Source organism: Scardinius erythrophthalmus (assembly GCF_964197995.2).
Source record: "Scardinius erythrophthalmus genome assembly, chromosome: 12".
In the NCBI taxonomy this organism is placed as follows: domain Eukaryota; kingdom Metazoa; phylum Chordata; class Actinopteri; order Cypriniformes; family Leuciscidae; genus Scardinius; species Scardinius erythrophthalmus.
In genome coordinates, this window is record NC_138232.1 from 11,237,722 (window position 1) to 11,254,176 (window position 16,455).

Genomic DNA, 16,455 nt, shown 5'->3' on the forward strand with positions numbered 1-16,455 from the left:
TAAAAAAAAAAAAAAACATTTTCAATGATAATCACTCTAGATGTATCTATTAAATGCAAAAACATCATGCGGCCAAGGATTAAAAAAAAGTTCATATAGTTTTTCAGTGAAGAAACAGATCTGAGCACATTTAATAAAGAATATAAATTCGCACATAAAATATAGTTGGGAGTCATGGAGGTATCAGAAAGTGCCAGAAGAACGACTGCTGCTGAGTGTCAAATATTTCTATCACACATAAGCAGAGACTAATGTCAATGTGATAAGTGTATATGAAACAGCCTCTAAAATATGCTTACAAAAAATATAAATGAATTTAGCACTGAAAGAAAATGTATTGATAAAAAATAAAACAAAAGATCTGAGGTGACTATATGTGTTCATATGACTTGATAAGGGATGTATTGAAGTGTATGAAAAGTAAAAATTTGCCAAACCGTTTGTAATAATCATGCATTTGTCATCGAAATGACAGTTTTGAAGTTTTAACTATAAGGTAATTGCAACTAGACAACACTGCATGTAAAGACAAATATACATCAAGACATGGGTACTAAAAATGAGAATATATTTCTCATTAATAACATCCATATACTTTGTAAAATGCTAGTACAAATGTTTAGTGTTAATTCGAAGAAAATAATGACTTTTTGGCAGTTTTAGAAAAAGTAACCCATCAGAGGTTCACAATAACAGCGTTAACGGATAACACCCATGTCCGCTTGAGCACATACAAAACAATGGCACTCCATTTCTTGTTTTCTATTGTTATTTTAACAATTAATAGTAGTGCACAACAATACACTTGTATTGCATTAAACGGTCACAATATTACCTTTCTTTCTTTATTGTGTTTATAATGAATTTCATATTATTCTGAGAATGCTGTGCTCCTTCCCAACCAGCCTAACTATGAAAATGTAACTTACTAAACAGTAGCCCATTTGTTTAATTGGCCAATTGCACATGCTAGGGCTGAAGCTGATCGTGAGGATACTATTAAATATGCCATATGCATTTTATTGCTAACTATAGACCCTCTATAAATGAACTTCCTGTCCCATGTAGGGATAACCCAGGAACTGACCAGCCCTATCACATTGTGTCCTTAAGCGTGGTGGTAAACACTGCAAGCAAGTGTCTGTCAGCCTGATTGGTCTTCTGCAGCATCGTACGACTATGGCAGTGAAGCAACTGTTCTGTAGAGCCGGACAAGCTCTGTTTCCAGACAGGGCACGATCAAAACTACAGTCAACATGCTAATACTCAGGCTGCATTTGGTTTACATAATTAAATCAAACGGTAAAAAGCTAAATCACTGAAAGAATAAGGTATTGTGGAGTTTACTACAGGTGGGTTTTATATCGATGAGTACTCTGAGGTATAGATGAGGAGGCTGTCAGAAAAAGGAAGGATAGAGTAAAGCATGCACTTTTTGCACACAGGTCATCTGAAGTTTTTGTATCCAAATCTATCATTGCAACTTTTAAATTCCACCAGTTAATATATTATTTTAAACATATAATATTTACAATCTTAAAATGAATGTTTCAATAAACTTTGAAACTAAATTGTGATAAACTCTGGATATTGGACAGCACTTCTCAAATACTTAGTAAATCTACAGTACTGTGCTTTTAGCACAATAACGACATTACATGGGAATTGCATTTCTGACAGAAACAGTTTCTAAATAGTGTTCATGCAAGGAAAGCAAATTCACTGTGCTCCAAAAGGCTAGTTATTTCATACAGCACAAAGGAGTCGGTCAAATGTTTATAAGTGCCATAACAGGGATAAACCCAGGTTGGGTTTTCTGAAACAAAAGGCCTGATACCCTGAACACAGAATCACTTTGTAATCCACAGTGGAGGATTTGTTCATTTCAGGACTGCTTGTCTCCCTCTTTCTTCAGACGGCTGTCAAAGAGACCACAGTATAATTTATAGTCACTTAAAAATCAAAGTAAAAAGGTAATAAAAAAATCTTCTGTGTACTGTAGGCTGACATTAATGTCACAAACACAACTTATTTTTATTTTATGAGCACTAAAAGTAGAGAACAGTAGTGATGAAAACGCTCCTTGTCATATTGTAAATGACTCATCAGCGCATGCAAGAATGCCATCAAAACAACTTGCCAAGAGCTTATTTACACATGCATTCTTGAACAGCCCATTAAAGGGATAGTTCACCCAAAAATGAAAATTCTGGCATTAATTACTCACCCTCATGTCATTCCAAACCTGTAAGACATTCATTCATATTCGGAACACAAATGAAGATCCATTTAATGAAATCAGAGCTTTCTCTCCCTTTATTGACAGCCTACGCAACTACCACTTTCACGCCTCAGAAAGGTAGTAAAGACATCATTAAGTGTCTCAAGTGGTTTAACCTCAATTTTATGAAGCGACACAAGTGCATTGTTTGTGCAAAAAAATATTTACAAAATATGAATCTCCCAATGTGCGTTCACGCACTAACATTTGCTTTCGAGTCAACACAACACAACATGCAACACGTGGTGCACTCATTAATGCGCTTTGGAGCTTAACATTTTGTAAATAAAGTAGTGAATTATATTTTTTGCACAACCAAAGCACACGTGTCACTTTATAAACTTGAGGTTAAACCACTGGGGCCGGTTTCACAAAGCTATTTTAGACCAGTCTATAGTGTTAGACAAGTCTAAAATTTTCTCATAGACAGTCTAATGCAAGTTAGACTGTTTCACAAAAATAAAGACTGACTTAATTTAGACCAAAAAAATTAGACACCTTACCCCCAGGCTAACTTAGGTCTATGTTACCTTGGCAACCAGCAGTAACAATCAGTTACATTACAAACTGCCAAAAGAAAAGGGAAAATGGTTCATAATTTAAACATTTCTTCTTGTTACTAACGTTACATTCCCAAGTAAAATGTCCTTGTAACTGTTAGGGCTGTTACATAGTCAACGCGAGCAACGATCGACACGCTCCCTTTCATACGCAAGCGTCACGGGCGATGCGTGAAATGCAATACACCGTGACTGTTCAACCGTCTATTTCGCTTCAAACGCTCGCTTTATACGCACGTCCTATTCGCCTTGGACGCGCGAATGGATTCAAAATGTTCAAGCGTCGAACTAGACGCGATAGACGCGAATTTGACGCTCTATTCGCGTTTGGTGTGAACGCTGCATAATAACAGGCTGCGATGTCAAGATTGCAATGCTGGAATGTGTGTGTGTATGTCAGAGAGAGAGATGGCACGGGCGCGATCGAACAGTGGAAACATAAAAACATACTCCGTCATTTATACTCCTCCAACAAACACATATTTTCCGCTGGGGTAAACTGCACTGAGCGGTTGAATGCGCTTACTCGATCCGCCATGTTTTTTGTTTTGAAAAGTGTCTTATTTTACCCAGAATGCACTGCAGTGTAGTCCTACTTAAGATAGTCAGAGTCTTAAGTGCTTTGTGCAACGGTCTGATTTAGATGTCTATCTGAAGTCTGACTATCTACTATATCTAAGCCATAGTCAAAGTCTATCTTTGTGAAACCGGCCCCTGGAGTCACATGGATTACTTTTCTGATGTCTTTGAGCAATTAATGAGAGAATTTTCATTTTTGTGTGAGCTAACACTTTAAGGTCTCTGTGGTTCACCTGTAGTAGTCTTCTTGGCTGGGGAGAGGAGCACTATGTAAATGTGCATGTCCATGTAGCCACTGCTGCTCCAGTGCCAGCCTCTGCAGCTCTGCGGACTGTGCCTGCATCGCCTGCAACTGATGCGCAGCAGACATCGGAGCCAAGGGTCCTGGTAACTCTCTGAACGGTGCTCCTTTGAAAGAAAGACACAAAACATGGTATTATGAAGCAACAATAAAACAACAATAGGTTGACAAACATTATTACATTACATGTGCATTTTAGCCATTTTTCTTTGTTCATTTAACCATTTTGGCTCTTCGAGTAATGAAAACAAGGCATTGTTATTGGATTTTAATTATTTGAGGAATAAAAGAAATCCACCGATGCATATTTTTTTGTTGCCTTGACTGACTATTATAATCAAGTATGCATTGTCACAATGTTGAAAACGTCATTGATTTTAATAGCAAGTCATAGCAACCAAATGTAAGCTCTATGTGACACAATAATACTGAAAACAATACTTGAGTTGTTCCTTCAAGTCAAGACTAGACAGTTTATCATAAGAAAAAGACAGGCCCAGACGGAATCTGTGGACTCTTTTATTTGCTCTAGTGTACATATTATACTACCGGTATACATATAAATTGTATATATTATACAGTACATTCAAAAGTTTGGGGTCAATCGATTAAAAAAGAATTAACTAGATTAAATCACACTTTTTCTGTGATTAATATATTTTATAATGTAATAATTTCACAGTTATCTCCAAATTAATGTAGAAACAGCATAAAGACAGTATATTTTAAATATTTGTTTAATGGCATCTTTTTATGAATGAAGGCCAGTATCACCGATACTAAAACTGCTACTGATGTCTCAATGAAATTGATCCCCCCCCCAACAGGTCTAACAGGTAGGAAACATACAGAAACTGAATAAAGTTATCAAACAGTCTGCACTGCAAAAATTATAAATTAAATATAGATTAATCCTTATTAAAGCTACAAAAGTTCTTTAGTCAAGAGCAGTGAGTAATTTTCTCTGTTACCTTTGTTCTTTGATTAACATTAATGACAGAGAGGATTAGCGGCTGCTGTCACTTAAAGATTTGCCGCACTGCACATGACGTGGATCTCACATGCGTTTCATTTTCTCACAACTCTTTACGTTCATTTAAGTCTATTTAACTCATTTAAGACTGCTCTTATGAGGGTACTCGACAGAACGGACATTTTGGCATAATTGTGTGTGTTATTTTTGTTCAAGCGCGAAAGAGAAATCAATACTTGCGTGCGTCTTTCTGTGCACACGAGTTGTGTGTTTGACATTATTGACAGGACATTCACAGAGCACGTTCTCGTTCGTCTTGTGGCGCTTGAATGGTTTCATTTATGTGAATAAGAATGTGATCATATAATGTAACGCTAGCTAATGGATGACAGAATAAACGGATGCTGCGTTAATTGCGTTACATATTTTTAACACTAAACTGGAAAAAATGTATTGCATACATTAACAAGTTAACATTGACAGCACTAATATATAAAGGTTTTTTTTTCAGCAAGGATGCATTAAAGTGACAGTACAGATATGTATAATGTTTCTATAAGATTTCTATTTCAAATAAATGCTGTTCTTGTGACCTTATGTTTATCAAAGAATCCTGAAAAAATGTTTTACTGTTTGCACATAAATATTCAGCAGAACGGTTTTCAACATTGATAATAATAATAATAATAATAATAATAATAATAAAAAGTAATGATGCTGAAAATTTAGCTTTGCCATCACATTTTAAAATATATTAAAATAGAAAATGTACTTTAAATTGCAAAAATATTTCACATTACTACTGTTTTTGTGATCAAATAAATGCAGTCTCGGTGAATAAAGAGACTACATAAAAAAATCTAACAAAAAAATAATAAAATTATATATATATATATATATATATATATATAAAATAATTTAAATCTTAAATACTAATTCCACAGAATGGATTTAAACAGTTAAATGTGTTTTAAAAAAGCTGAGAGTACTACACTCACTTGGCTGCTGAAAGCTTAAGAAGCATGCAAGCAATAAAGATGTACAAATCAAAAGGGTTTGGTGTTCCGATTCGGCTCAGCGGTGGGCCTGGGATTACGTGTGGGCCTGGCTATATGGGTTATATGGGTTAGAAATGTTAATGTTAGCTTTCTTTCATATGAAACGGGAGTCTATTTGGTGACTCACCAAACAGAGGGTGGCGGAGCATTTCGTGCTCATGGGGTAACTCACTGAGTAGAGGGTTGGAGATGGCACCAGGTGGGTAAGGGAATCGTGCCAGAGGGGGTCCAGCAGCCAATGGGTCCAGAGGATGAGGCCCTTGTCCTGAAAAACAAAGATGTCAACATTTCCATATACTTTCTAAAAAAGAATGTAATCTAGATCAGTATTTCTCAACTCCAGTCCTGGGAACCCACCAACCAGAATATTTTAGATGTCTCACTAATTTAAATAACTGATTCAACTCATTAGCTTCTTAGTCTGTTGAACAGGGAGACATCTAAAACATTCTGGGAGGAGGGACCCGAGGACTGGAGTTGAGAAATACTGATCTAGATTACTGTGTTTCATTCATTGAAATTCTCACCTTGGTTGAGAGGGTCCTGTTGGTGCAGATGAAGATGGGAGTGTATGTGCGAGTGTTGGTGGTGGTGTGGAGTAACATTAAGCATCTGTAGCCGTGCAACAGGGTCACCAGCTGTAACGGAGGCCATCCTTTCAGCATGGAGCCGTTCAGCAGTCAAGCGCTCGGCGTAGCTGATTTCCGGCCGAGGAGGAGCCGCTAGGTTGCGCTCCATGGCTGGGTGGAACTGGGCAAAGGGATGAGGCCCGGCCACATGAGGAAGAGGCAGGGCACCGTGGCGCGCAAAATGCTCCATAGGATTTGCCGATGGATGAAGTGGGTTTTCCAGCTCCGGCGGCTTCACTTCAAATCCAGGTTTCATTCTTTCTCGGATCTCTCTCTCTCGAAGCTCACGAAGCTCTCGCTCTCGAAGGGCTGGGTCTGCTGCGTAGAGCCCCGGCATGTGATAAGCTAACAGGTGCTCACCTGGCCCAAGATGCATGAAGAAAGGATGGTTGCGGTTGGTGGGCGACATGACGTGGGGGCGTGCGTACTCGCTGAGCGTGCGGAGGGCTGGAGTGTCAGGGCCAAGATATGGAGGAACAGCAGCCACGGTGGTGGGTGGAGGGGGTTCGAATGACGGACGGCCGGGTTGCACGTGGGCAGCAAGCAAGTGCTCACTTATGCGGCCATCATGGGATGAGCTTGAAGCCCGCTATGTAAATAAAAGGTTTATTATATTAACTTCTTTAAAGCAAGATCTTCAAAATTCTATAGATTTTTTTTCAAAAGCAAAAAGACTTTAAAATACTTTTTTATTTTCAATTAATATTACATTCACACATTTATTTATTTATAACTTCTAAATAAATTGACAACCTAATAAAAAGCAGAAACAGAACAAAAAATACTATCATGATGCATAAATACTTGACAATTGGCATGATAATTTTTTTGCAGTTAGCAGAATTTGAGGGGAAATTACCATGACGACAATGTCACAAAGTAAAAGAAATTTAACTTGCTAAAAACTAGGTTTCATTTTAAGCAAACTATAATTTCAAAAGTAAATGCTACATATACTTACAGAGGTTTTATCAGAGTCTCTCTCCCTTTCTCGCTCCCGCTCTCTTTCCCTCTCCCTTTCCCTCTCCCTCTCTCTTTCTCTTTCTCTCTCCCGTCCCTGTCGAGCGCTCAGCTCTGCTTCTCTTCTGGATCTTTCGGCAGCTTCCTCTCGCTTTTTAGCCAGTTTTGAGGAGGCCAAGGGAGTGAAGTACATGTCTGTGCGAGAGCAGGAGTTGTAGCCTCGGTTGAGGTGTTTGATAAATCTGCAATTGACAAACAAAATAGAATAAAATTGCAAAGTAAAGTCTCAGTGAATGCCATTTTGAATTGTTTTCAAAAGGAAACACAAGGTAATGATTTTTACCTTGAACCTTTTTTTGTTTTTACCTTTTTATTTAACTTTTTTATTTTGAATTCAAAATAAATATTTTAGACTACTACTACATTAGAAAAACATTTTATTCATATTTTTCCATTTTATAATATTTTAACAGAAATTCTAATGTTGACAAATGTGATCTCCACACCTTGCTGACTGACTTGCATGGCTGGGTATGTCAACAACTGTCGGTACAGGAGAGGGACTTCTGCGAGGGGGAGGCGGGCTATCACACTCCTCCTCCTCATCAATTGGCTCCTCTTTGATATGAGCTTGTCCAACAGGAGTGCTTGCTGAGGAAGACGTGGAGGGCTGATGGGCAGGGCCAGGGATGGGAGAAGTATAAAGAGGGAATGAAGCAGTGGACTCAGGAGCAGGACGATTTTGGGGGAGCGATGGGTTAGAACTAGCCGGAGGAGCACCACTGGTGTGACCTTTGACCTGCTGGCTCTGCAACTGAGTCAGAACGGAAGGCTGAGCAGGGTGATTTTGTGGAATTATATGAAGTGGAGGAGGCTGGGAACAAGGCAAGTGCTGTGAGGGCAAGGAAGCAAGAGGTTTTAGAGCAGGAGGGGGAGGCAAATTGGGGTGGATCTGCAGGAAATGGGGTGGAGGTGCAGAAAGGTGAGGGGGCTGCTTGTGAGAAGGTGGAATTGGAGTGGTCGGAGGGGGCTTGATTTGGGTTGCTGCTGTAGGAGGAAGAGGACTTTCTTTTTGAAGGTGCAGCAGTCTGGAAACAAACCCTGGTGGCTGATTCGCCCCAGATGAAGGATTCTGCAGCTGACCTGGATTGTGCTGATAATGGGGCGGCACAGGGAATGACTGCCCCTGCCCTGGACACTGCACCTGCTGAGACGAGGAGTTTGAATAAGAGTTCAGTGCTTCGGGTCCCCTGGGACCACTTCTGAAAGTGGTTGGAGATGGAACCTCCTGAGAAACCTCTATGGATGTTGCCTTCAAGGTGGCGGTAGAAGCTCCAGGTGAAGGTGCGGATGAGGATGCAAGCAGAGAGGGCTGAGGAGATGATGGCGTTTCATATGGGACATGTGTTGTAGGGGTCGCTGCAGGCTGCTGGGGCTGGGTTTGTGGGTTTGCACCAGGTGCAGTGGGTGGCGCTGGGGAGTCAGAGTCACTTTCGTTGGCTTGCAGGGGACTGGCCAGGCTGGGGGAGGAACTGCGGTTGTCCTGATCAATGTCTTTAGTGTCGCTGCTGCCATCGTCATTGGCACTGCGGCTATCGGAGCTCTCGCCTTCACCCTCACCTTCTGATGGAGAATCGGGACCATCCTGGGTTAAAGAAACACTGCTTATAATCACTGCAATTATTTATATATACATATATTAATTATTTATATATATATAAATTAGGGGTGTTAAGGGTTCTCGATAATAAAATCAAACTCATCTCCACCCACAGCTCGGCACGCACTTGCACCAAGGTTAATCTCAAATCTGATGACGCATCTATAATATCGTTTGGTGAATAAAACAACATGTAAAACAGACAGACAGAGTTCCACTAATGTATACTTAAACATTTAAGCAAAAGAGAACTGCGCACACATGCTGTGTGAGAAGTTTTGTGTGTGTACACATCCAAACCGAGCCGTGAGGACTGAAGAGTAAGCTGAACCGTTTCACCCCTAATATATATATATTATTAGTGTCTTTTCTGAAAAGGCCAATTCACACTGCACCGACAGACGCCGACCAGCGCAGACAAGCGCCGATTCAGCATGTTCAATAGGTGAAAACAGCTCCAACAGACGCCAACAGACACTGACAGGGGTAACACACTGATCCGACAAAACCTGACGAAGTGTCTGTTGCTATCTGTCGGCCTTAGGTGAGCATTAGATGATGGCAATCTAAATGTAAAAATTGTTGGAAATGAACAAGCACAGTTAATATCATTTATACATTTAAAAAATAGAGTTGCTGATAACCAAAATAGTAATGATAACAATATAGTACTGATAACAAAAAATGACAAGTTTTATCGCTTGATTTTTTAGTTTTTAAAACTCAGGACTTAATTCTCAGATTTTTTTGAAGAAACCAACCATGAAGAATTAGAAAGGGAAACTGTTCCCCTTACCTGATTCTTGGGCCGTTTCATGTTTTTCCTTTCCGGTTCATCGACATCTGGAGCAGCTGACTCCCTCTGTCTTTTAACACCCTTAACTATAGACGCCTCTACTTTCATCTTCTAAAGTTTAATAATAAAGACATTTGGAAATGAACAGGTTAAACAACACAAAAAGGATAAATACACATTTTTCAAACTCTAAACCAAGCAGGCTCCTTTTTACCACTACCTTGTTGGTCTTCCCAGCCACTCCATTCTTGATTTCAGAACTGGAAGCCCTGGTTGCCATAGCAGTGGAACTGGCTCTGGGAGACTGTCCATTAGATCGCACATCCTCGGCGGTGGGAGACATGGCCCTGTCGGGACTTCCGGTTGGTCTGTTGCGCCCACTTCGAAGAGATGACATCTACATGTAGAGACATAAGACTAAATTAAGCAGACTACTCTTTACACATTTCCCTGAGCACTAAAGCGCAAGTTAGACCTACATGTGGTGGAACCCGGCTCCGACGGGTCTTCATCCCATGTCTGACACCCTCTTCCTCTTCTTTGACAGGTTTGAAGAGGTAGGGCGGATCTGCTGGTTTGGGAACAGGTGGCAGGCGCCGATGCTTGCTGAAGTGAGAGTGGCAACTAGAGCACAGCAAGACATTGTCTCTCCCTCCTTGCTGCCAGTCTTTGGAGTCTGAAAGAAACATATTCATTTTATGTTGTGTGAGTTATTTCAAAAGAAAAGTCTCATACAAATAAAGAGTATTTACAGAAGTCACAAGAGCTGCAAACCATTTTTCTTCCGTAATGTGTAAAGTACACTTCCGTTGAAAAGTTTAGGGTCGGTAAATTGTATAATTTTTTTATAATAAAATTGGAAAAAAGTCTCATATGCTCTACAAGGATGAATTTATTTGCTCAAAAATACAGTATAAAAGGATTATTGTGAAATATTATTACAATTTAAAATAATGGTTTTCTATTTCAATATACTTTAAAATGTCATTTATTCATGTGATGGCAAAGCTGAAATTTCAGCATCATTACTCCAGTCTTCAATGTCACATGATCCTTCAAAAATCATTCTAATATACTGATTTGCTGCTCAAGAAACTTTTATTACTAATATCAATATTGAATTGCGCTGTTGCGTTACAGTTGCGCTGCTCAATATTTTTCTGAAAACCGTTTTTTCTAAATTCTTTGATGAATAGAAAGCTGAATAAAACCAAATTTTTAACAAGAATAAAAATGTAAGACTAGACTCATATCCATTGGGAATTGATTGGATTGTGAAAAGTGGAACAAACATTTTCACAACAAGACCAGGAACATATATTATGCAAACAGAGTCCATTCTTATCTCATGTTAAGAAGAATTGCAAACCTAAGCAGTTTGAATCCAATGTAGGGTGACTAACCAAGTACAGCAGAAAGTCACTTTCAGAACAGCATGATGGTTGATAGATACATGCATATGGTCAACAAATAATGAAATGCAGTATATACAGCATTCTCAATATAGAGGCCTGAAGAAGGATGAAAAACTTACTAGTGGATAGACAGTGACTGCAGGCTTGTCCTTTGCTGCCCTGCTCGCTATCCTCACTGTCCAGATCATCTTCACTGGCTGAACTGAGCTCCACTACAGACAGACAGAAAATACAAAAATGAATAACAGTTCTTCTTGTGGAGTTACTTGCTTTTAATTATAACTGTATCAGTCTTGCTATCATGTTTGGAGAGCCTGCAAAAAATGAACAGACGTATGGCGCATAGTCCTGCACTTACTGGAGGAAGTGCGAGATGTTGCATTGGCTGCAGCTGTCGAGTTGCGAGTTTTCACTTTGCGGGACACCGGCTGTCTTCTCTGCTGCCGATGAGGTCGTGATGCCACAGCTTCAGGAGTTTTCTTCCAGTAATAGTAGAATGTGATCAGCTCACCCTGAGAGGACAAATGTGTTGTAAAAAAAAAAATTCACTTTGACAAACACACATTTATAGTCAGATTTGAAATGGCAGGTTTCCATACCGTTTTCTTACTAGGCAGTAGCTCCTTACGGATCTTAAAGAAGTTTTTGCCATACTGTCTAAGACCTTTGATAAACCGTTTCTGTAATTGAACATATTAACAGATTGATGATTCTTAAGTAACACATTTCGAAAAGTTCTAGTCTCACATTTCTACATTCCACTATAACCAGGTTTTATCAGTGAAAAATGAGATGGTACAAGTGAAAAATCCCAAATCCAAACCCAAACACTTTCTCACCACTTCATCTTCTGACCAGCTTTTCTCAATGAGTTTTGGAACTGGTTTCTTCACCAGACACTGCAGGGCTTTGGCTGCATCGTATTGGCTTTCGTGGAGCTGTGTGCAAAACAAATGAAAAAGTCAAATACCCCAGTTGCACAGCAAATTAACTACAGTTGAGGTAAAAATTAAGATTTATTATTGGCATAAATCTGATGTCTGCACGAGCAGGGTGCTCGGAGGTATGGAAATACATATGTTCACAGGGAGATAGGACATCGTATTATTGCATTCGGACCGAATTTCATTTTTACAATCTTTATTTAAAGGCAGGGTAGTTGATTTGCTCCAGAAACAATTTTGTTATGCTGGTTGAAAGTCTCTTCACATCCTGACACCAATCACTAAGTTAAGTCATCTAAACGTATTTATATGTATATATATCGTCTATAGAAGGCGTAGGACCATAAAATGTTCGTCCAATCATTGTATTCGGTCTGAATTAGGGTTGTGCCGATAGACGATAGTATCGTGTATCGACGATAGACAGAGATATCGCCGATGGCAGATGCCTTTGACGATATCAATACGATAATTGGCTCGTTTTCCTATTAATGTATTAAATCATTATTATTATTATGAAGCTAGTATAGTTACAATTATATTTGCCTTGCCTAAATTCATAACAATAACCACACTTGCGACATCACATAACCACACATGCGACGTCACCGACGCGCGCGTATGAGTTGACTCCTCAAAGAAAATATTTTTAAAACAGACAAAAAAAAACTACATCCCACAACGAAATTTAATTGCAAGGTGATCCATTCACAAATTGCCAAGAGTGCTTGTTTTAACAGACGCATCATTCTTAGAGCCAAGATGAAGACGCGGCATCGTTGTTCGTCAGTATTTTGTTTCCATAGCACATTAACAAAATATTTAATGACAGTAAAAACACTAAAAACAGTACAATTACAAAATATTAATTATAATAATAATATCAATAAAATTATATAGGCCGCCTAGGCCTAATAAAGTTACACGAAGCATCTGTTGAACTCTGCCTGTGAAAATCACAAGCAACTTCAAACTTGTTTAACAAGAAATATTCTTCTATTTTTTTCACTGTCAATAATGTAAGTCCACAAGAGAAATATTAAGCCAGTAAATTAAGATGCTGTAGCCTACCGTTATATATCCACCGTCGTCTCTGAGAGAACGCGCCGTTAATGCAGTGAAAGCGCAGTCCGTTTCTGCTTTCACTTTCAGGGAATGAGCGCGTTTACATGCACGTTATTAACTCGATTATGCTGAATAAACTGACAATGCATGTGGTCATGTAAACGGATTAACCCATTTTCCTTTATCAGAGTCAAGTCATAAGTAAGTACCGATCGACTTTTAGATTTTTGCCTCTGATTTCTCCCGGCATTTAAAACCCGCGTTATTTGGGCTTATTGAAGTGCGGTGCGCATAAGTGAAGTGCATCCAGACAGAGGAGGACATATCGCAGACTCCGACTCTTTCTTGACCCAATAAATTAAAACGTGTTCTCATGATCTCGTGCAGAAGCAGCCTACAGTCAAAATGCTGCATCTGTAACGGCATGAGAGGATAATGTGTGTCCGTAAATTTCCCGCTGACATGTTGAAATATACAAGAATGGTCAGATACAAGAATGATTAGGATCTTTTTTTTTTTTTTACCTCACTATACCAGGAAATAACCTGATTTAGCCTATTAATAAACACTCCACCTTTGCTAGCAAAATAGAAAAAGATTCTCATTTAAAACGAAGTAATAAAACAAGCAAATTGATGAGTAAATAAGCAAGTTAATAATCAAATAAGTAAGCCCCGCCCCCCTCACGATAATATCGTGTATCGCCGATCTCACAGGCTGACGATAGGACGATATGAAAATGGAGCATATCGCGCAACCCTAGTCTGAATTAAATAATACAATGTCCTATCTGTCAACATTTACAATGTCCTATCTGTCAACAGGTATTTCCATACCTCCATGCACCCTGCTCACGCAGACATCACACGTCATCAGTGCGTTTCATGCTATGCAGAGTTAGACAGACGTCAGTCACCGAGCACCACAACTTAAACAGCAGCCACATTTTGCAGTTCCAACGAGCTTACGCTCGGTTCACGCTATAACTACCGTAATTTTAAGAGATAGAAACCCGTCACGTTATACTCAAAGAGGTTTGTGACTCGAATTTATGCGTTTCAGTGGAAACACTATCAACGCCGAAATGAATCTGCAGCAGTCAGGTGTAACAGGTCAGTGCTCTTTAAGTTGTTCTTGTTCATTATTATTCTAGTGTTATGTGCTTTGAGACATGAGGTAGTTTGACATCGTCTCTCGTGACGCTTTTGTTTGCTCCCAGCTGTATGCGTTCATACGTTTTGGTGGAGGTGTGGATTGAGACACTCTGAAGAGAGAGTGGGATCTCACACTTTCAAAGCTAGCTCGCTATTGCTTGCCTCTCCGAAAATTGCCTACCCATACTTTAATAATACATTGTATATTTGCTAAAACACTACAACAAACTGAATTAAATCATTTAAGTTTCTTTTTTGACAAAACATAGCACAAACACATAAAAATTACAAGCACTGACCGTATTTAAAGCATTCAATGTGGTATCATCCCGTGAAGCTGCAAGACAACCATCCTCCGTTGAACCTCCATCACACATCCCTGCAAAAGCTGCCATGCTCCTGTTTATACAGAGAACACAAAACAAAAATGCAGAAGGATATGTTGAATCACACACCATCCACAGACACCTCAGTTCCCTTTTTTAGATATAACCTCGAGCGAGGTTATAAAAATTTAGATGGTGAACAATAACTGGCATCCAGAAAGCAGCCATTACCTGGCAGCCCGTAGGTACATGAGAAGGTCACAGTCATTGACCCCAGGTGCCCACACCAGCTCCTCATTTTCTGTGACAGACTCCGTTGCATGTGCAGGTGGCGGCTGTAATTCAGGTAGCTTGGCCTGCATGTATTTGATCATGACAAGATAAGGGTCAAAAAGAAAAGGTTAACAGAGTTTATTTAAGGACTTTTAGAGGTGCACACAGTAAATAGGTTTTGTTAACATTTAGCTGGCTATGATTTGTCCCAAAAGCACCAGTGGTTTTGGACTTTCAGCGCGGATACATTTGTTTACTAGCAACTTCCGGACTGTAGACATACTGGTATAGCATTTCTTTATTTGTAAAACTTTTTTATTGATCGTGCACTTTTAAAACACTGCATGCCATAGATCTGCAAACACTATTGGAATCTCTTTAAACTCATTTTACCTGATGACTTGGTCCCACTCGAATCTCTCCTTGCGTGCTGTTCAGCTGCCTAAAAGACAAAATTGTATTTATTAGTTGAAATATGGATGTGTAAGTAGGCTGCATCAATTAATACATTAAAATTTCAAGGAAGCAAAAACTTACAGCCAATATTCCACATGTAAATAGTAAAAAAATTATGCCTGTTATTAACAATACATGAATACAAACACCATATTTATCAGAAACATACTGTTGGAAAAACTTCGGTGCCTGTCATGTGAGCTTCATGTCACTATTTTCCACCCTTTTAAATCGCCTCCTTTCAGTGTTAATCATAAAATGTGATTTGCCTATCAGCAGTCGCGATGATCAATCCAAATCCCGCCTACAGAGCATAACCAGCCAATCAGCGTCCGACTGCTCCGTTCCCTCCAAAGGTTATATAAACGGGGGCTTGGACGTCCAGTTCATATATTTACACATAAATCATAACATTGCTGCGTGCAGAGTCTATTACAGTGCAAATCAAAATCAGTGTGTTGAACTCAAAAGTGTGATATGCACAAATACGCTGTCCGCGAAAGCAAATAGTATGCTAAAAATCACAATTTGCTGAACAAATATTTGCAGAACAGACAAACAGAACTAATTTGTAAGAGCAGCACCGCGTTCAACATGCATTACACTTAACAGTCAGCAACAATACCTACACAACATCTGCCCCATTTTATCTTGTCAGGCTCATAGCTGGCCTTTGCGTATGTGTGTGTGTGTGTGTGTGTGTGTGGCCGAGCGAGACGAGCTGTCAAGTTCAAAATCGTCTCGATTTGCACTAGAATGCAAAAGTATTCCGGGTTTCGCAAAAAGCGCTGGCGCGCGCAAAAGCATAAATCTGTAATAAGAAGAAGCAACAAACCTTCGCGGACTGAACAAGTCGTCCATGGCAGGGGCCGTTTCGCTAGTGTTTACAGTTTGTTTGCAGCGTCGGCGGCGGCTCAAAACTATGCTTTCCTCTATTTCATACTACTCAAAATGGAGGCTGCGCTGAGTATTTTTTCCTCAGCGCAGGCGATGACCTCAGTGTTCACGCACAGCCTACTGAGATC

General features: G+C 39.5%; 1 protein-coding gene across 2 annotated transcripts; it reads right to left on the reverse strand.

The window, feature by feature from the left end:
* Positions 1 to 826: 826 nt before the first annotated feature.
* rereb (arginine-glutamic acid dipeptide (RE) repeats b) lies at positions 827 to 16,404 on the reverse strand. Of its 2 annotated transcripts, none has more exons than XM_081379860.1 (17): positions 16,266 to 16,404; positions 15,368 to 15,416; positions 14,933 to 15,057; positions 14,675 to 14,774; positions 12,052 to 12,150; positions 11,812 to 11,892; positions 11,571 to 11,724; positions 11,332 to 11,424; positions 10,277 to 10,473; positions 10,018 to 10,194; positions 9,798 to 9,908; positions 7,848 to 8,986; positions 7,343 to 7,583; positions 6,280 to 6,970; positions 5,925 to 6,017; positions 3,654 to 3,828; positions 827 to 1,919 (listed from the first exon to the last, which is right to left on the reverse strand). In XM_081379860.1, the coding sequence occupies exons 1-17, from the start codon at positions 16,289 to 16,291 to the stop codon at positions 1,886 to 1,888; spliced, it is 3,585 nt and encodes a 1,194-aa protein (XP_081235986.1). In that variant the 5' UTR covers positions 16,292 to 16,404; the 3' UTR covers positions 827 to 1,885. The 2 variants fall into 2 exon arrangements, with proteins under 2 accessions (XP_081235986.1, XP_081235985.1); XM_081379859.1 differs by having other exon boundaries at positions 5,880 to 6,017.
* Between the last annotated feature and the right edge of the window lie 51 nt (positions 16,405 to 16,455).